General features: G+C 37.8%; 2 protein-coding genes across 3 annotated transcripts in view; one reads left to right on the top strand and one right to left on the bottom strand.

Annotated features, from left to right (window-relative positions):
- The window catches only part of LOC122401686 (cadherin-99C), a 153,349-nt gene that overhangs the window by 99,046 nt on the left and 33,561 nt on the right, over positions 1-20,742 (bottom strand). The gene's annotated exons all lie outside the window — the stretch shown is intronic.
- LOC122401687 (uncharacterized protein C15orf61 homolog) lies at positions 14,432-17,538 on the top strand. Of its 2 annotated transcripts, none has more exons than XM_043403974.1 (4): positions 14,432-14,644; positions 15,950-16,115; positions 16,940-17,183; positions 17,383-17,538. In XM_043403974.1, exons 2-4 carry the CDS (start codon positions 16,020-16,022, stop codon positions 17,508-17,510), a joined length of 468 nt encoding a protein of 155 aa, XP_043259909.1. In that variant the 5' UTR covers positions 14,432-14,644; positions 15,950-16,019; the 3' UTR covers positions 17,511-17,538. The 2 variants fall into 2 exon arrangements, with proteins under 2 accessions (XP_043259909.1, XP_043259911.1); XM_043403976.1 differs by having other exon boundaries at positions 15,920-16,115.

Here is a 20,742-nt window from a genome sequence, read left to right as displayed (position 1 = left end):
CGTATCGATGGCCTGACTTTCAGGATTAGGAGACAATGGTACCATAATTTTCGAAGCTTTGTACGCGTCGGGGAAACAATTATTTATGGATTAGAAAGACTTCTGACAAAGTAACGACGTAACTGTTAAATCAAATAAATTTCACTTCAAAGTAAAAATATTTCTTTTGCAGGGGACGCGTCTAAACTGTCCCGGAAAGTTTTCCTATTTTCTCTCCAAACGTTCCGGTATCTAAACAACGATCTCACCTTCAATGGCCACATCCAAACATCAGCCCCTTGGCGTGGTGGAACCAGGGGATAGGAAATATTTGCACGTTGAGTTATGTCAATTCGACTAAGGGAGGTGCAGCTCCTTGGAACTCCAAGAGTCCGAGAGATTGAACACTAGTTGTAACAGTAGATGGAAGGTCGTATCTTCTACGGGCGGTTAAAAGTTCAAATTGAAAGCTTTTTTAACGTCGCTTCCGCAATCGTGAAAAGTACGATTCCTTAGAAAAACGACTTTAAAGTTCCCAATCGTTGCCTTTTATCGCCTTCTCCGAATTCCCACAGCATCGCGGGTGCTACGAATTTCGGGCCAAAAGCGTCGCTAGAACGTTCACGGGACTATAAACTGTCCGAAAATGCAAAGAGGGTACTTTGATTTTCGGGTCGCGTCGATGTAGAATCCCTCCTACCAAAGTGGTTTTGGGTGCAATCGAAAACGTAAACTCCGTTTCGTTTGGAATGACTTCAACCGCGAGTACTGCATCTGCATCGACAAAACTGGAGAAATAAAGCCCGTACGCCCGTATTGTCTTTTGCAATTCTCACAGAATTACGCCACCGACCTGAACTCGGTTTGCGTTTAAACCGTGATGAAACCCGCGGTAATGAGTCCACAATATCACAGTTGTTTACCGTGCGGACGTCACTCTGTAATTTTCACGGGACGCACAAAACTGTCCTCGTTATCGCAGCATACGTAGCTTGATCATCGTTTAATAATACCAGAAACATTGACTCTCGAGTACGTATCTATTCCGTCCAAACAATTCGATATTAACACTAGATTTACGGAAGCCGTCAATTTGACGAATCTCAAATTCCATATTTAAAATTGCAGAACGCGTAAATATTATTTTTTAACAACTTATGTTGAATTTGTTTGATGCAATGGCATATTCTAATTAAAAGAAAAATCGTATTTTAAGGTAATCCCCGTAATGCCCGTAAATCTCGTGTTAAAGTAGAACCTTACGAGAAATGGCACGTTTTATTTGTCTTAAAAACAGCATATAAAAAGAGATACATTTGTATTTAATTTTATTTAAATCTATATAGGGTAAAGGACTTACAATAAAAGTTTGTATATTTTTTTACTTTTTCAAGATCAGACAGAGTCAGTGATAGTTAACTAATATTTTCGAAAAAGTTTTTCTATGCAAAATGAATTTTAACAATTTAAAATTACCACATACCGATATGCGGTAGTTTTCGCTAAGAAAATTAAAATGTGTTGCTCTTCGCGGAGGAAAGTTGTGACGTGTTAGTTTTTATTACGGAAGACCAAACGAGCTTGAAACGTTTTTTACTTGGCAAATTGAAACGTGCGGTTCTTCGTATAAAAAACGAAACGTGTTAGTTTTCGTAACGTCGAAGTAATACAGCGAGAAAGAAAGATCAGCCCTGGAATGTAGTGCAACGTATACTGGGTCGTAATGTCCACGACTAAGCAAAAGTTACTCGATACTGTACACACTCTACAGCCCCCTCAGGCCAGTACTGATCTTTCTTTATCTGTATAGTACTTAACAAGAAGTATCGAAAGGTACTGAAATATTAAATACTCGATAACGATTTTCGGTACCAAGTTCAAATAAAATATCTTTCTAAAGGTATTTAATAACTGGACAGCGAATTTTATGCATTTATAGCATACGAATATGAAAAATATCTGCTAAAATAATTTGCACGTTTCATCATTCTGGAAAGATCAGATTTAACCGGGTATTATAATTAATGGCTAGAGCGTAACTCAAATTAGAAAATTAAAATCCCTATTCTATTACACACTATCACTAACGAGCTTTTGAAAATTAATGTTTGAAATTGAAAGATCCATAAATAGAGATTACAGCACTATGTTGATTCTATATTACGCAGTTCTCTCTTTCATTGTATCACTTAAAGTATGGACGACCATAAAATATCCCAGGCTTTAAATTAAAATTAATTCGCGTAGTAATTAGCCTCTTCAAGGTCGAGTTATTTTATTCGAAATAAATAAAACTGACATTGCTCCGTGTCATTTATCAATTTCTCTTTTTTAATTAGCCGTTACAGTAAACCACTCGAACGTGTTCTTGGTAACAGCTGAAATTACGATATAATTTATTGTCGTAATGTTTGGAAAAGTTTATTTCGATTTAAAGACTTTAGAAGCTACAATACTCTTCTGAGATTAAATTATCTTGCATGGAAAAAGAATTCGAATTTTTATAAACAAATTATAAACACATTTGAAAATTGTAGTAAATTGAAAAACACCTGTGACCAGTTATTTTTTGTTGGAGAAACTCTACATATTCGCTATATATTAAATAATTCTGGGCATTTCTCTCGCCATAGTTGGTACAATAGGGAAGATATTTATCTGAATTAATGGTCTAATTGTATGACGGAAGCACGTAATCAATAATACACTTCCAATACCACAATAGATATACCTAATACAACTTTCCTTGAATATAATCCCGCTTTTGAAGTGATTAACGAAGTTTTACCTTGCTCGATTCAGTATCATTTTCGTTGAACATTTTGTTATAAACTACGTATGTCTCATAGGCCTAAATCGTAATTTAAAAGTAGTTTTATCTTCTGTAATAAGCCACCCATCGAAATTTCTTATTTATAAACAGAGCTGTTTTTAATTTTAATTTGTGGACAGGATGAACTCGATGAAAGGGCGTAATTGACGAGGTGAGGTTCGCGCAGTATCCTTTAAAATAACTTCATAACCGACGGTGAATGTGTTCTCAAAGATAGTAACGATTTTCATTGAGAAAGAAACAGTTTCTTTTTCATATAATACCTATTTCTGTCCAGTCGGCATCGAAAGTTTCAAAGGCTGAAGAACCATTTCATTTAATGGCGTAGCTGAGCCCATATTGTCCTCGATTGAGTGTAATTATACTTCGCGCGGCCACTACCAGCACGCACTGTTTTTGTACGCGTATAAAAACACGCAAAACGTATCTATATGTTTATAGGCCCGTTTGCCTGTGCTAAATTTTATATCCAGAATAAACGTTCTAATCAAACTGCACCTGTGAGTGGTTCTGTTGTTTCTTTGATGCCACGGTACACGAAGGTATCATAAATTTTTCACGAAGCTAACAGAGGATGAGTTTTACCAGCACTAAAGCGGTTAATTACATAAAACCGCTTTTAGAATGAAGAACGTATCACGCGAAACGTATTTGCCCCTGCGGAAACCGGGGCAGGTTATTAAGAGATAAAAAAATCTTGTTAATTTGACTTCGCTGGAAATTAACTCTCAATTCTATGCGTTCCAAACAAATAATACAGAGAAATTTCTTGGTTATTTATAACCTTCATGAATTAATTAATACTCGAGCCAAACAATCTCACAACAAGTCTCTTTTTTACCTGTGAAACTGCGAAGTCTGTACAAAAATATCTGGGACACGCTGCATAATGTCTTTATTTTAAATACATACTCCGTACGAAACGATCATGCTCGAATAGCGATTGTATTTTCTCGAGTTCCGGGGAATTCTCAAATTCCTTTGTCGTTGCTACTCGGGATTCTAGAGTCCCGTCTAAAAATTCTCGAGAATCTCGGGAATATTTTTAATAAAGTTTTTCTTGGGAAAATACAAAATTACGAACGACCATCTTTATTTAATATTTAACTTTATTCATCTCATCCGATGAGAGTTGAAAAACAAACAATATTAACTTATCTACCGTATCAGCAATCGTGTTTTCAAAATAATTAAATAAAATATTATCTTTTCCATTTAAGTAAGTTTTTAAAAATCACGAACTATCGATTCGTTGCTTAAACAGGTTTTATACTTGGTCGCAAACGTTTCAATGAAAAATGTCTTTCGTTCTACGTTAACGTGAATTGTATGCAAAACAATGCATTTTTTAACATTTCTAAATTGCAAATTACTTTGCTCGATTGCCTCATAAATATTTATTTTCTTAGTCAACGATCGATAGTCATCCTCAACTGGTTTCCCGTTATAATTAGCATTAAAGTTTGACGAAATGATTCTCCTAATTATATAAGCTCGCTTCTGAATTTAATATATACGTGATCATACGCAGTGACACTTGCTATTATATATTCCTCAGTAGACAGAATTTTAAATATTAAATAATTTATAAAATAATAAAAATAATTTTTTTTTAAATTTAAAAAATTTTCAACAGCCATTAAATATATAAATTCCATTAAATTTCCTCGGCGAGGTTTGTAGTAGAATTCTTTTTATTGACTTCCCGATCGGTTACATGACACGGTACAGGGTTAAAGATTGATAAGCAATCCTCGTTGAAAAACCTGTATCGTCGTCGACACGATTTCTAAACTTTCTCTGTTTAAAGTCAAATTAGAAAAACAATGGCGGTTTCTCTTTCGTGTTATTAGCGCTGGCACAATGTTTGATAGCGTTTAACGAACTTTTTCTAATCGCCTCGAGGGAAAGCACCCGTTGTAAGCTATTCATTGCGTTCACCCTTTGTTCCATTTTGAAAAACAAACATATGATTCGAGAGAAGAGAATATTTTCGTTGCAAATTCTCCATATCAATGTTTTTTTTTTAACTGAATCATTACTTGCTGGAAGAGTTCTCATAGTTTTTGTTCGTGGGAAACGTACGTTGAAAACAAGTTAATTTAATTAAATGTCTTAAACTAATTGTAGGATGCGGAAACTGATATAAGGCTTGCGTCATAGGCTAAAACAAGGTATTTTAAATGTGTTACACTAGAGGAATAAGTTTCATTAAGAGTTTACAGGGGCTTGAAACCAATTATGGCTCTTGGCAGCCTTAATTGTAAGAGGAGTTCGGTTTTCTAGAAACGTGCGTGTACTTGCGAGGGATGGATAAGGGCACGCAATTAAAACTATGTAAGGTTACGAACAGTCTGAGTCAGTTTTTAGGGTAAGAAAACCCTGAATTAATCTCACTGCTATAAAAGACAAGATTCCAAGTTTACACTATCCAACACGAAACGTTATGCCTCTTTAATTGCCGCGTAAATATTACACGTATTTCTCTATTGCAAACGCAATCTTTATTCCAAATTAAAATATACAATTTGAAAAGAGAAAACATCTTTTTTTCTCGTTCTCACGATACTCATAATTCTTTTGTATCAAAAATTGACATACCGCTTCTTCGAATTCATCTGCAGTTTCTGTGAGGTCTCTTTTAAGGGACGAAATCTGTTCACGGATCGGCCTGCTCCCTTTATAGTTTGTCACGTTTCCTACCAAAGGGTTCCTTTATCGAGCAAAGGGGCCACCAAATCGTTTATCGGCAAGGTAATCGTTAATAAAGATTGGCACACAAAGGGAAAGTGATTCGAGTTTCATCGGACGAACCGCGAAACCGCATTGCGAACGTTTCGTCGATACAGGTCCCATTGTGATCACTGTAAATTGCCGCGTGTTTTCGCGTACGTAAAGCTTTAAGCGCCGTTTCGAAAACGACTGTCGATCCGTGTTACGGTTCGAAAGATGGACAAAGCCGACAACGACCACGCAAAATTGTGGTCCTGGCTCTCGACAATGGTATCGGAGAAACGTAACGTTCGGTAGTAAAACGTGCATTTGCATTATCCAGGAACAATGTTGCGTATTAACGAATACCGATACCGAACGTTCCACATTTTCTTGGCTAACAAAATGCCAATAAATCGTTTCGTTACTAACAGCGATTTAAAGAATAAATATATATATTATTGTTATTTTTTCAATAAATTATCGACAGGTAGTCTGATAGAGCTTCTCTTCGTTCAGCAGCTCTATATTAACCAACGTTGGTTCGGTTTTGCCCAAGCACGTGCAATCTCCGGTACACGCATGTACCAAACGAGGACATAGTTCTGCCCGAAGATGAAAGCCATGTATTATACGACGATGATCTCTCGCCAAGATACGAGATTCTATTCTTCGTTGCACCGTGCAGCATCCTTCGTGATGTATGCGTTTCGCCGGTGCCCCGAAGTGTTTCAGAATAATACGCGTTGCCGGTGAGAAGACAGTCGGATCTCCAGGGTTATCGAGGAAGATTGGAAAGTCTTTATTAGGCGCGGAATAATGACCAACCGCGATAGTTATCCCGTTGTTTGTAATTGAACGAATAAAAAAAAAAACGGAAACTCGCCACTGGAAGGACCGAAAGCTATGTACCGCGCGAAGGTGAATGAAATTATCCGTGAATTTTTGCGGGACGCATAATCGTACGCTGAGCCGCAATTGCATAATGGCGGTGACGGTGTTTTGCATTTGCCACAACACGGTGTCGCAACGGTTCCGTATATGCACGGAGCATGAAACCACCGGCTTAACATCGATTGTCTTCGTTGCCATTTAACTCTGCAAACGGTCATTATCCGTCACGGTTATTGCGTTTATCTTTATTAAAAGTACCAGAGTCTTGTAATTAGCATCCTCGCAACCGTAAATGCGATCACGGCTGTGGACGAACGACGAGGAGATAGCTTTCTGTTTTGAAAAAAATAAACGACATTTCGAGTTGTAATGGCTATTAATAATATCGCAATATTTAGAAGAGGTTGATCTACTCTAGACTTTTTTTATTGGTCCGCTTTAAAAAAACGCTGCAAACTGTTAAATCCAACTAAAATTGTATATGATATAATCAAATTCTATTTAAAATTCATATTACTTTTAACTTGAATTAATCGGGTCATTGTTTGAAAAACTGATGAACGATACGACAGAATCATATTAATCGTACAATGGAGAATATTTTCAATCTGGAAAATACAATACCGCGATTGAAATTACGAGTCTCTGTTGCCCGTTTCATTTTCCTCGTGCTTCGAGCATCAGTATAACTGTGTGTATCGACGGGGGAAACCTGTACGTGCATCCAATAGGAGACGAAAATTAAATTATCGTCTAATAAGAACGTGCCCTATCAAAATCCAATACTTCATGCACAATCGAGAACGAAACTGGTTCAACCCGCAGAAGAATTCACGACTAATAGCGAGTCATCTTTTCACGAAAATAGCACAAATATTCGTGAGCAAATATACGCTTGAAGTTACGTATAATATAAATAAAAAATTATTAATATAAATAACAATTTCACTTTCTACGTCGAGAGATAAGGATGTTTGTTTGTATAAATCGAATAAGGGTTATACGTATTTAAGAAGCGGTATACAGTTAAGTGCAGTTTGCTACCCGTTCCCGCACGAACAAAAGTAAGGAGCAAAGAACATGGAGGCGAAAGACAGAAACTAAATCTGCAAGATGATTCTTTCGTCGCGTTCGCGTCTAACCGCCAACCGCACCGGCGATACCGCAGGGGCCAAGAAAAAGATGCCTGCCATCCGGTAGAGAGATCCGTCATTAAATCCTCCTCAGCAAATTTCATTATGTAACCGAATCATTTTCATCCCCGAAGGCTTTCCCGCTTCCGGCGCTCGCGGCGTTCCCCGTTAATCGACGGATCATCAGCCTTGCGGAAAATTTCGTATCGCATAAACGAAATACAAATTACGGCGATACGTGACTGACCCTTTGGACCCCCGGTTTCGTTCGAACGCGGACAAAGTACTCGGATATAATCGTTAGAAAGCACAGAAACGGACATGGCAATTCATGGTCGGAGATACAACGAACGAGGAAAGAAAATGGAAACGAATTCGTGTTCGTAATGTCGGGTGAAAGTTTGGGAAGGATAGTCTTACCACAGACGAAGTATACAAGTAGACTTTACATCCAACGTACTTTTTGTAGGTATCGATGAGCTCTGCTACAAAAATTGAAATACACTCACTCTTGTAGGAGTTACGGTTGTACATTGGATCATTTTTACGAGGTTAAGGTACAACTTCTCGGACATTCTTAAAATTTCTAAATATTCTCCATCAAAATACGCGTTGTATGCCGTTTGAAACATTAAAATCGTCCAATCCGTTCAGGAGTTATCATATTTCAAAGATTCGCATTTTCAGGGCAACATTTCTGGCCTCAGATTATATTTTCGGTAATGAATTTTTTTCTCGAAAGTGGGTAGGATTTCGAAGGTATGTCTAATGATAAAAAATGATTGTAATTGACCTCCACATCGAAAATAATTTTTCCAGAACGATTTGAAATTTTTTTTTTCACCGGATTTAGGCAGACCCCCGTCGATTTTTCTTAAAAGTTTGTTTTTCATTTTTAATAAATTTGTTTGGCGTTCTACAGAAAAGTTGTCTAATACTTTTTTGCAGGTGCCCATGGGCTCTGCTTCAGAAAAAAGTTTCAATGAGATAACTTTACTATTGTAGGAGTTATGGTCGTTTGAAAATTGGACCAGTTTTATGGGGTTTTTCTAACTTTACAGGACCAACGAACAACTTTTTCAATATTTTTCGAATTTCTACATATTTTCCATTAAAATACACGTTGTTTGCGTTTTGAAACTTTAAAATCGTCCAATCCGTTCAGGAGTTATGATGTTTTAAACATTTACATGAAATTTCGGAGACCCTATTCAGGCCACGCATTATATTTTCAGTAATGAATTTTTTTCTCGAAACTGAGTAAGATTTCGGCGGTGTGTTTATTGACCAAAAATTATTATAATTAACCCCTGCAACTAAAAATAATTTTTTTATAACAATTTGAAAATTTTTAATTTTGTCGAAAAATTTCACACCTTCTCAAATTTTTTTCTCGAAACTGAGTAGGATTTCGGAGGTGTGTTTATTAACCAAAAATTATTATAATTAACCCCTGCAACTAAAAATAATTTTTTTATAACGATTTGAAAATTTTTAATTTTGTCGAAAAATTTCACACCTTCTCAAAGTTTTTTCTCGAAAGTGGGTAGGATTTCGAGGGTATGTGTATTCACGAAAAATGATTGTCATTGACCCCGCAATCGAAAATAATTTTTTCAGAATGATTTGAAATTTTTTAAGTTCGTCGAAACTCACATGGCCGTCGTCACCGTACGTGCTGTATCTTTTGAACTCTTTATGACATTGCCGTATCGAAGGTCCGTGATCGAATGAGCCGAGACGCGTACAGCTATAATAAACGTGAATTGCAACGAAGATAGGTAAATATCAAGCGAATTCATATGCACGATTTTCGATATTTTACTGGGCTCCACACGAACGAGACGATTGGACTCGCGGCTCGGAAGCCATTTTTAGGATCCCGTTAACCGACTCTCGGGTAGCATACGTGTCCCAGCAGTTGCGATTTGAAATTTTACACGGTTACCGGGACCCGTGTACTTACGTACATACGTGCGTCTCGCATAATGAAGGAGCCAGTCCGGCCGACGAGGCAGATGGCCGTTGCATCATTTATCTCGCGGAAATCGTAGACTCCCATCAAAATAAGTAACGCGTTGCCAACATAGCGAGCCTCGTCGTACACACGCCGAAAGGGTCGCGTATTGCATAAGAATATATTTATAGAGACGGGCGTAAATATACGCGAACAGAGCGTTCCAGAAACATAAACCGCGCCGGCGGGATCGTATTTCCGCAAAATTTTCAAACGGCCAGCCATTCGACAGAAACGAATCCGCGAAAGTAATTACGGCTGGCGAGGGACGCGGAAACGTTTCACGCAACAGCTGCGGTATTATTTTAGCAATCGAAGAATTTATATGTTAAAATTTTTCGAAAAATATTTAACCCTTTGTAGACGATAAGATGTTCCTATCAGGACGATAGAACTTCCAATTGTCATGGTCGTCATATTTGTTACTCGCTCGTTCGAGTTACGTGACGTTTCTGTTCAGTTGGTGATTTACGAGTCATCGTGGAGAGATACACGGTTGCTCGACGCGTTGAAGCTATCGAAATTTATTATCAGTCATTGTTGTCGACAGGGAACATAGAAAAATAATTCGAGAACTTGCGGAGGAATTGTACCAAACGATAGGTATAAATCTGAAACGTTTATTCTTGAAAAGATCTAGATTCATATTTTTTAATAAGATTCAGACGACTCTATTTCCCAGCGATCCTTCATTTGCATGGTCGTGCCGTTCCCTCGTAACGAATATAAAAGATAAGAGAAATTCCAATTTCATCGAGACCCGGTCTATTAACTCCAATGTAATCAGATGTGGGTGTGTCAGAAACGAAGAAAGCGTTTCCTGCTTCTAAAGCCGAATTAGCACATCAATGTAATCCAATATGACAGCGATGTTTCTTTACGTGCTCACCGGCAGTCTACCGGCCACGTTTGTAAGATATTTAAAGCTATCTCAGGCGAGCATGCGGAAGACCAACGCACGAAAGACAAAGTGCAGGCACACGACAGTCTAGTGTCGTCAGAAAATAGCGAGAGCCCCGACCATTGTGTCTTGTTCCACAGTTGCTAATTGTTGCCAGAGACTTTGTCATCGCGTGCGAAATTGTCTATTTATACACGTATACAGAATGCTTACGGTAGAAGGATATGATGTCATTAGGAAGACGATTCTTCCTGAAGAAACAAAACAAAGAATTATTAAATTAGTGTAATTATCCAATCTTATTATATAAGTACCGTCGCAACTATAGTAACTGTGAAATAAATAACGACGATATTAAATTTTCTGCAACGATCCAACATCGAAAACGTTCACTTGTTTCTTCGTTGTGGAGCCGCGTGGGTTCGCGTGAAAGAACTCTTCTTCCAAAGCTGTACTCGATCACGTTCACACGACCACCGCGGATAGACACAGGCCGTGACATATCAGTTTATGGCAGAAGAGAGCCATCCTTACCGGTACGTGTTCACGTGACATTGAGTCACGTCTTTTATTGCCACGATAGTAAACGCGATGAAAACCGAGTGTCGCGTTTTCGGGATGTCTCGTCAGTGCCACGAAATCAATCCAAACTCGACTTTCAGCGACACTTTCGACGCAATATCATTATCTATACACGTGACAAATAAAAAGATAGATTTTGGAAAGAATTACAAGTCGTACGAGTAATGACCAGAACACTGTCAGCGTTATGCCTACTAAATAAGAAGAGGAATTTAAAGAAAGGGACTTCACTGATTACGCACTAAGCTATTAAGAAGGATAACGTATATCGCGCCTCGTCATTAATTTATCCTGGCGTAAACTGCATGGCAGGATTAAAACACGCTTGCAAAAGAAATCACGCTGACTTTAAAATGCCATGACTTTAATATCGCACGAACACGCACCTTAAGGGACAACTCTGTCAGCTAGGTACAAAATGCTGGTAGTAACTTTACACCAATTAAACTCTTGCGTGTGTATCGTTTACTCGCTGCTATAGTCTTATTTATTAACCCTTACTGAATTAGTATATATAGACATTAGTCTACAATAAATACTACTTTGAAATAACGTGGCATACCAGCGAATTTCAAATCAATTTTCCTATTTCAGATACGCCTCTCGGAAAAATTTCTAGTTCTAAATTTATCTTTCTTTATTATATAGTTGTTCGTGAATTTTTTATCGTGAACAGAAATGTACTAATATTTTTTACAAATAGTAATATTTTTCCTTCATAATACTACTTGGATATCGAGACAAGTAGAAATAGATAGTAATGGACAGACGCGTCAGACGAATGCTTTTCTCAAATTATATTATCTCGAACGAAAACAATTTATTCCACGTAGATTACCACCTTTCCGAGAATATCATGATTAATATAAATATAGGTTTGTGTATATTCCAAATAAAATAATTAGTCCCCCGATGAGATCGAATGTAAAATCGGTACCGTTTCTGCTATTCCTCGCGGTCAGAGTGACCAACCCAGACCAGGGAACGACGTTCCTTAATACCGTGGAGAACGAACGTAGCCGTAGTTATGTAAATAAATGTAACTCGAAACGCCTTTAGTAAAAATCGGGGTAATTTATAACACGCTATGCAAACCGGCGCGATACGTTATACGTGTAAACGATCTTGGGTGTGGTAACGTTACACGAATTCTAGTGGTTCGAGGCTTGAATGCTCGTAGGAATTAAAGGACTGCGAGGTTCGTTGCCGATAATTTTCGCGAGAGCGCATTCTCGAGCGGGATAAATATTATTACTCACTCGGTGCGCAGCAACGTGGATGAACTTACCTGAAACAGAAAAAAAATGATAAGGATAATTAGAAAACAGTCGGTCTCTTTATAGAAATTAAATCGAGTTAAAGTAAATGCTCCGGGATCCGGTGAGATTTCAAAAGAAGCAATCTTATATCGATTACCGAGCAGCGGCGCGATTTCAAGTAAAAACGGTGGAGATTGCAAACGTTAAGAAACCGCGGTTCTGATCTTTCGTTTTTATTAGACGACTGTGCATGCCAACGATAATAATTCAACGATTGGTGAACCTCGGTAAACGCGTGTTTCAGTTTCTACTGAACATGGCTATTTAGTACATGGCAATTTAACTGTAGCTCGAAGTCGGTAAACTCTAAATATCACACGTGCTACTTTCAACATATGCGGGTTTCTTTTGTTCGTTACTCGCGAATTTAATAAGTATTAATCGCAGTCGGGAAAGTAGAAGTAATAGAACCGCTGTGTTTACAAAATTTTGTTATTTGATTATTTTGTTTACGATTCTAATTTTTCAAACGCAACCATGTACTTTCTCCAGTAATATTTTCGAGAGGATTGAAAAGCATTTAACGATAACACGGATAAAAGACACTTTTATTGATACATAGTCGTTGAATAGCCCACAAAAGTTAACAGACCGTGAACGATTTGCAATGTTGATATTGAAATGGGCTAGCAAAGATTCAGTAGCGGATAGAGAAAACTGGTATGGACACAGTGACTGAATATCGACTTAGAAATAATAATAATAACACGTCTTTATCGTTCCGAGATTATATAGAAAAAGAAATGAAGTACCGGGTGGAAAGGAAAATAACGTACAGAAGAAAAATATGTATGCGTTACGGTACAAAGGCTAAGTATAGCTATATGCGGTTATTAACCTAACTTCCTTGTTCGATGAAGTTAATTGAATATCTTGGAAACAAAGACACGTTACTGGAATTTTCTAATAAAACAACAAATGTGAAAAGAAACTAATAACTCTGTTGCGACACAGATAATTACAAAAATTACTAGCAAGGGAGCATTATAACATAATGAAACACAAAGAAAAAAGTACATTAAACAATTTAAAAATATAGCAACGGTGTTAATGTTAATATCATACTAAATCATGTTAACAGCTCCTGCGTAGTAACTGTCACCGACGCATTATTTTACTCTCGTAATCGTCTGCTATTTTCCACACCCCGTGCATCAATGCCATCATTATCCAAATTACCTTTTCTTACCACAAGTAGTACAAGGATGCTGTTTCTTTATTTTTTAATATTTCCAGCGGAAAATTATGTAATTTCGGAGTACGAAATGCCAATAATTATCTTCTTTGTACCTTTGACGTGCAAAAATAAGATGTCTTTAAAAAATTGGCGAGCAAATATACTCGTTAATGTATCAATTTTATAACGCAAAGAATAGTAATTTTTTGCATTAAAATGCAATTGTTCGATAACTCGAAAGTCTTAAAACTATTTTACTTATCTAAATGCCTTATGGGATCGTTGTGGTTTTGTTTGAGTACTAAATATAGATATACGTATAACGTACGAGCGAAGAACTGGGGACAGTGTTAAATCATACCTTTGCCACCGGAAATGCGACATCGATACCGTTATTCCGTCAGGTTTAACGGATTATTGTATTGACATACACCGTGACCCAAAATCGTGAGTAGTCCGGAAGTAAAGAAGTGATAACATTCATCAAGTAATGCACGATAACAATAGCACGAGTGTACCTGGGACGCACTCGTTATTAAGAACGTGTGAAAAGAAAGATGTAATAACAGCGGAAATAAAGACTTCTTGAAGCAAATTATGTACAAACTAAATTACTTCGAGCCACGCTATGCTTCTATATTTTCTGTAATATACGTGCAGCATCGGTTTTTAAATACAATACGAAAGGACCAAACTTGGAAATAGAAATATACGTAGTAGCAAACAAAAATAAATTATTATAATAATAAGTTAAATAAAATTTCGTTCAATTGCGGTACCGTGCTGCTGAGAAACATTCAAAATAACCGCCAGAGAAGATCAATACAGCCGACTGTAGCGCCAGAGACTATTTCATGACTCGTGACCTAGTAAAATCACGAACTTCTCGCCAGACGTTTCTTTCGTGACACGTGCAATCCATAGACGTGTTCTCTATATTACTATAGACAACGCACGTAGCATCTGAGATACGCGAAGTGCAATTTCGACAAAGGCACGTGCAACGATCAGTTAAAGTTACGTATTACGAAGCACCGTGGATCGAAGATTGCGTCGTATGCAATTCTTCGGCGTCCATTTCACGCATGCGTCAAAAAGTGAGTAACAGCGCTGTCGTTGCGAAACCGATCGAGTTACCGCGATATTACAAACAAGTAGAGCAAAACAGTATTTTAAATAAATATTTTAACATCGATATTAAAATATTAAATATTTATTGATCAACGAAAATCAGTTTTTAAGGGTTTTGAGGTCGCGAACCACGAGCTTAAAGAATCCAATATGGCGGACGAAATATTCAAAATCAACCAGATTCGCTTCAAATTCGAGAGTTTTTCAGATCGTTGATGACTGGAAATACTAAATTTAAAATAACGGATACACTATCGCGAATATTTCCCTTGAAAATGTGTAAGAAACTATTACAATTATACAATATAACAATTCGAATATTCAGAATACATATATACATTCTAAGACTGGAATATTTCAAATATATTTCAAGTATATTCAAAATATTAGACTGATACGGGCAGATAACAATTCAACAAATATTCGTAACCCCATTCGAATCGAATATCGCGAAAATATATCCTTTGAAGGTAGAATAAACCGATAAATCGTATAAATTGCTTGTGCAAGCGCAATCAATTACGATTCATCGTATTTTCACGGTTCGTGAGCATGAAAGAACGTACCAAAACCTACTTCGAAACGATTTTCCGTTAGGCGATCGAATTGAACCTCGTTAACCTTGACATTTTGTGCAGCACTCTCTACGCGTTTAATTTAGAAAGGCAGAATAATGAGTGCCGCGAGAAAGCCGTGAATCGAACAAGCTCACTGTGCCACGAATGCTCGTCGATATTCCATTGCCACTGTTAAGTTAGAACGTGGCATACTTCGCGATTGCAGGTGCACGTAGTATCTGTTCTCAATAAAAGCATTTCTACGTTAAACCGTGAAAGCTGTTGAAAGAAATCGATCCATTGTTCGTTTAAAATAAAGTGCGTGAGTGTAAATAAACAAATTATTGCGTAATCCATCGCGACGTATCGTCTGATCAGTGGTATAGTCAATGTCTGTCCAACACTGGTTGAAACTACTTCGCGCAGTATTTACATAAGAATATTCGAACGCTTCGATGATTGAAATATTTAGCAAATATTATTCGAATATTATTCAAATATTTTAGTATTGAAAAATAAAAATAAATAAATATACTGATATTTACTCAAATATTGCAAGTTTATTCGCAGCACTCGAGTGTCCATTGGAAATTATTACCTATGTTAGAGCTTTCGGGCTGATAATTAAATGTATAATTTATGTAGAAAAATAGTAACCTGTAGCAAATTGTATTGTGTTTGCAGCTATTTAGAAAATAACCATCTGTTGTTAAGATCTTTAGGAACTTCTAGGCAACGTCGGAACACTCCTACCAAACACAAGTGGTCTGATAAGGTTCACCGAATGATTTTAAAAGTATTGCCTGCTGAACGCACAATTATCGTTCGTTCAAATGCTATCTGGGCGTGGATGAAGAAAGACAAACCGTTAGCATCGGAGGCAAGTTTTTTAATCTTGTATATAAATATGAAAGTCTCGAAGACCACTAAAAAGTTCTATCTTGTTTCTCTTCTTCGAGAAGTCAAAATTATTCCACGGTTCGATTAAAAAAATCCAAGACTACCAAGATAGTCAGAGCCATTAATCACAGTAAGCCTCTTTAATCATCAGTGATTGCTAATGATCACCAACCTGCGGTCGAAACAACTTTAAATTTAAGAACAATAAAAAAAACTACCGAACTTTTGATCTTAACAAACTTGCATTGTTACGTACAATGCAGTTGTAACTACGTTCGTGTCACATTCGTTCATAAGTTGAAATCTCGATAAGACGAAAATTTCAATAACTTATATTTCCTATTTAATTTATTGAATTTTCAAACTTAAACGTAAATAATTTACTTAACGAACACTGACCCTCGACCTTGCGAGTATCTGCACAGGTGTACCTCGATATAGTAGCGATGGACGTGTCACCATCGCGCAGAAACCGCATTTCCAAGCCTTTCCGTTCCCATTAGGCGACTTCGCAACCGATAACCGTGAGAATTCTCGTGCATCGATCGAATGCTAAGAATTCATTGCCCGTGATGGAAAGAATGCAACGTATATAGTTTCGAAAGATCCCTCGAGCCGGCAGGTTCTTCTCGTTGTAATCTGTCGCCTGGGACGACAATTCCTCGAACGATAGAGTTTTCGCGTCGCGTAACGTCAGCGATAGCCAAGTCCGCGCGGTTCTAAGCGATCGACGAAAGAGGAATTCATCCGACAGATGGACGAGAGGATATACAAAGTGACTCCGTGTCATTACGGTACAAACAGGTCTTAACGAGCTATCTGCTGCAAACGAACGAGCCACCGTGGACGTCGTATTTCGTGAAGTATGCCGACGTCGTCGACAATCAAAGGGGAATGTCCCACTTCAATTGGCCGGTAGGCAGCAGCAATTACCACGTACTTAGAACCGGCTGCTTTCCATATATTAAATATCACTGCACCAAAAGGCCGCGGCAGGACCTCACGATCGAGGACAAACTTTTCAAGGCGATCAAGCTTGCGAACCTTGGTACGTATGCTCGCATACCGCTCCCGCGTAAAAGGAAAAATCCACGCCTCGACGATATCATTGTCCTTCTACGATCGCCGTCTCGTTTCATTGACACTTTTTCGATCTGTAAATAGCCAACGACGGGGCCCCAACGACGCGACGTGTCGCCGCGATAATTGATCGTTCGTTAATTTGTATTCCATATCCGTTCCGCCAGGTATACCCTTGCTGATGTACGGACTGGCAGCGGCGTTGCTGATCAGACACCGGGAGGCAGTGAAAACAGCCCAAGGAGACGTGACGATCTACTTCTTGCTACCCGAGGACGTAGGTTCCATGTACTGATCCAGCTGCACAAATCTACCTCCGCTTCTACGCGACTCTCCAATGTAGAACAATGATTGAATAAACATGCTCTTCTCAGAATAGGTATTAAGAATATTTGGTGGAATCAACAAGATGATATTACCATTTTTAAGAAAGATGTATAATCTAAAGTACTATTAAAAATGGAGCCAGTAATTTCTAAAATTAACAGTTAAATTCTGAAACTAACTAGATTTCCTTCTAATTCCGAATTCTGTGATGTTACTTGCAAACGTTATCTTCCAGCCAACGGGTCAGCCTTAATGAATTATCCTACGACTCTACGCTGAAACTGAAATTCAATGAGAATACCCTGGGCATTTCGGTTAAACGTGAGGTCTGGCTATCCGGAGCTGGCCGGTAAAGTCTTATAAATGATGGCATTTCTCATCGCCCAACAAGCATTTTCTTTATTAATTTTATCAACGTCCATGCAGGAATAGACCAAAGATGGTATTTTGATATACTCTGACCCAGAAGTTGCAAAGTTCTTTAAATACTTCCTCCAGATTTTGACGTTTTTGCGACGAACGAAACTCGTAGAATTTTATTTCGAAAATCAACCGATCGAGTATTCCCGCGTAACGAGCATATAACGCTGCGATTGCGATGTCAGGAATTTACCCTCGAAATCAATGATTCGTCGCTTAATTGGACGTTCCCGGTAACAGGGTTTCGTAACTGATTAGTCAACGATCTAGGAGATCGGGCTCGATCCGAAGGAAAATATTTCGCGCGAGCAAGGCAGTACGAACCTCGATAAATGCGCTCTTGATTATTACATGAGAACCTCGTTCATTGAACTGTGTTTCTAAGAGAAAGGGATGGTCACTTAGCAACGAGTGAAGCTGGAAGCGGATATGTAACAGTAACCATTGATCATAGAGATGTACCTACTGCGTAACCGAGCCTCTCCTTATTAGATTGGTTACCTCGTTAATTGCACGCATTTCAATACATGGAAGAATTTCTAGTTTCGTTTTTGCTGCAATTATAACGGTTCTATTACATTTAACTCTCTGTTTCCATGAACCATATGCTTTCAATCGTTACAAATAAAATTACGCGTCCACGAAAGAAAAATACGTGTACTTAATTGAGAATTTTATATAATAATTAGTCTTGTTCAAATTTAAAGATTAGAATTTAATAAAATAGATGAAGATATCAAAGTCTTTAAAATAATTTTGCAATATAAGGATTCAAGAGAAGTATAGTTAAATAACGTGAAAAAGATCTTTTAGTTATCAATCTTAACGTGCCCCACCACGCTCAGACCACTCCCTCAGGGATATTTTCTAAGTCGTCGTGCTATACATCAACCCGAAGACGTTCTTGCCAGCTGGAAGTGTATTAGACGTCGCTGCAGCTCATTCTGTAGGATTTATAGCTGTACATATACAATGTGTAATTGATGCAAAAATTGAAAACGATAGATCAATGGCGACGTCTAAACTTTTCAACCCGCATTCGATAATTAAATGCAGAGAACGAATTTATTCGCTGTTCGATTACGCGCGACGAAGGTTGCTTTCAGATGAATGGCTTCGTTAATCAGCAGAAACGTAGACATTGCAAAAGGTAATAATTGATTTAAATTCCAGCCTACTCGGGCAATCTTTTTCTACTAATGTTGAATTCACAACGCTTTCGACCTGAATTCTTAAGTATACAAATTATTGTAAGCCAGAAATAAAAAGATACTTTCAAAGAAAACGTATATAGAACACCCACGTTTCGTAGAAAAAGGGGACGTTTCAAAATTGTAGCCGCTCAACGTTTCTTGCAAATGCAAAGCCTCTTACGATACGAATGCAAAAAAGCATCGACTCAGCGTTAAACCGTGAAATTACATAATACCGTTAAAAATCGTTGCGGTCGCTGTTTTCTGGTAAGACCAGCTTTCGTTTTTTCACCGTTTCGATAACGTTAACACACGATTTGCGCGTGTAAGTACGCGCCCGGTAGTGATTAACGGTCGAATCGTGGTTCTCTCGATAAGAGGCGAATAAAAGTATTAATTAGCAGGTGCCTTTCACTCAGCTGTGTCAACCGACTCGAATAGGTACGAAAAGACTTTCACCGACTCGTACCTTTCAACCTTTCGTACGCGACGGTCGCGATCGTCGATCTTTTGGCTTCGCTGCATAATGCCGAGCCATCCTGCTGGCTATCGCGATATCTAGAATCGCACTATCAACCAGCCGGTACATAAAACCATTGTACTTTGTTACGGGAAGGGACATTACCTTTTGAAATCATGCAAGGTTTACACGATCGAACGTACTTTGTGCCTCCATTCGGTGTGAAATATAGCGTGTGATAAATATTCCTACGGAACAGCCTGTAGTTTTATTGTTCCATCGATGAATTTAACACGTTTACGCTACCGTTCGAAAGTTTGGAAACACTCGAGTATCGTACAATCGTGTCACAGATATTTTGTTAGAATTAAAGTCTTGTATATTAACAGTCTCTGTTAATTTATTTCTATCATCAAGATTTATATTCCAAAAGAAAAGTGAAACTTCGAAATTTGAATACCGTAACGAGAGTGTCTGATATAAATAAGTTAATTGTCTCTGGAAGGTAGATGAATTGTGAATGAAAGCAGATTAAATCATGTGAAACATTGAATCGTGTTTGAATTGTCGTCGAGTCTAGGATCAGATGCTACAAGTATAATCGAGAAGCAACGTTCGTAAATTTCCATTGTAAAATGATGGAGATTCCTGTAGAAACTAGTGTCGGATATCAATTCGCATTTATGTAATTTTTACATAAAAATACAATCGGTGAAAGTTAATTGAATGTCTTGAAAATCCTATAACCGCCTACTCCGACTCTCACATCGCTCCTTTGTAACAATATCTGTGAGAAAACAAACTTCCTTCTTGGAGTTTCATTGAAAAAACACAAATTACGTATAGGCTTACGCTGTAATTGAATAGCACGTTAGATTCAGAGATTTCGTTTTCACGAAACGCGCTCAAACATTAGCGGTTACGTTAAATGTAATTTACAATCTCCTGAAACGAAATTTGCATGGAATCGGTACTAATTAAGAGCACCGCCCAGAGCTTTTAATTAATATCCTATCTGTTGGGTCTTTCTAGCCGGTCTCACGTAACAATTATGAGAAACAGTGGTATAACTTTCTAATTGTGTTTCGTGCTTTTGCAACTTTTATAATTACGCAGTAATTTCAATC

This window comes from Colletes gigas, unplaced genomic scaffold, assembly GCF_013123115.1.
Source record: "Colletes gigas isolate AHSC1104 unplaced genomic scaffold, ASM1312311v1 Colletes_gigas_Sc00027, whole genome shotgun sequence".
Classification (NCBI taxonomy): Eukaryota; Metazoa; Arthropoda; class Insecta; order Hymenoptera; family Colletidae; genus Colletes; species Colletes gigas.
This window is presented reverse-complemented; position numbering and strand designations above follow the sequence as displayed.